General features: G+C 31.9%; 1 protein-coding gene across 1 annotated transcript in view; it reads right to left on the bottom strand.

Moving 5' to 3' along the window:
- The window catches only part of NADK2 (NAD kinase 2, mitochondrial), a 43818-nt gene that overhangs the window by 10666 nt on the left and 32115 nt on the right, over window positions 1-1037 (bottom strand). Inside the window, exon 8 of the mRNA XM_012649420.1 lies at window positions 429-488. Within this exon, the coding sequence (XP_012504874.1) occupies window positions 429-488 (60 nt within the window). The remainder of the gene's footprint in view (window positions 1-428; window positions 489-1037) is intronic.

Consider the following 1037-nt stretch of genomic DNA (forward strand, 5'->3'; position numbering starts at 1 on the left):
GTGAATCATCCCTTTGTCCAGCATATCCACACTGTATATGCTACCTACCCGTTAGTCGCTTAGCTGACTCAGTTATCAGATCTACTGTTGCGGTATGGCAATGCTTATGTACGCAAGTAACCTTTATTTTATTTAATAATGGCCCCAAAGCACAAGAGTAGTGATGCTGGCAATTCAGATATGTCAAAGAGAAGCTGTAAAGCGCTTTCTTTAAGTGAAAAGGTGAAAGTTCTCAACTTAAAATCACATACTGAGGTTGCTAAGATCTACCATAAGAACAAATCTATCTGTGAAACGGTGAAGGAGGAAAAATAAATTCATTCATAGTATACGTAGGGTTTGGTAGCAAGATTTCAGGCATCCACTGGGGGCCTTAAAACGTATTCTCCGCAGATGAGAGGAGACTATTGTAATAGCTATTTTGGTACTCACCGATATTTAAAACATCTTCCACAGCCTGAGTTGCAACCCTGTTAATATTGAATGACCTAGAAACAAAAACCACATTATTCTTTCTTGTTCTAATTCTAAAATCATGCTAAAAATGAAAAGGTATAATCTACTTAATATATAAATAACTCTTAGAAATTCCTAAAACAAGTTATAAATAAAAAGAGCTAAAAACTGATAAATAATATATTGGTATGGGTATGGAGAAAGAAGTATTCTCATACATGGGTAGGAATACAGAAATTGCAGTTGAAAAGCAATTACGTACTATCGAAATAAAAATGAATATATTCTTCAATCTAGCAATTCATCCTAAAATATACTTACATATATAGTGTACAAAGATATGAACAAAAATATTTACTGAAGCACTGTTTATAACAGCAAAACAACTCACATATATATCCATGGGAAGCTGATTAAATAAATATTACAGCTAGTCACTATATTAAAAATAATAGGACTATATGTGCTGAGAAAGAAGGATAACCAAAATATTAAGTTAAAATACAAAGAGCATTATGTAGTGTATATATTATTTCCCTATTTTATTTTAAAAGCAAAAAAACTACACACATATATATGGC

This window comes from Propithecus coquereli, unplaced genomic scaffold, assembly GCF_000956105.1.
Source record: "Propithecus coquereli isolate 6110/MARCELLA unplaced genomic scaffold, Pcoq_1.0 Scaffold110, whole genome shotgun sequence".
NCBI classification, from domain to species: Eukaryota; Metazoa; Chordata; class Mammalia; order Primates; family Indriidae; genus Propithecus; species Propithecus coquereli.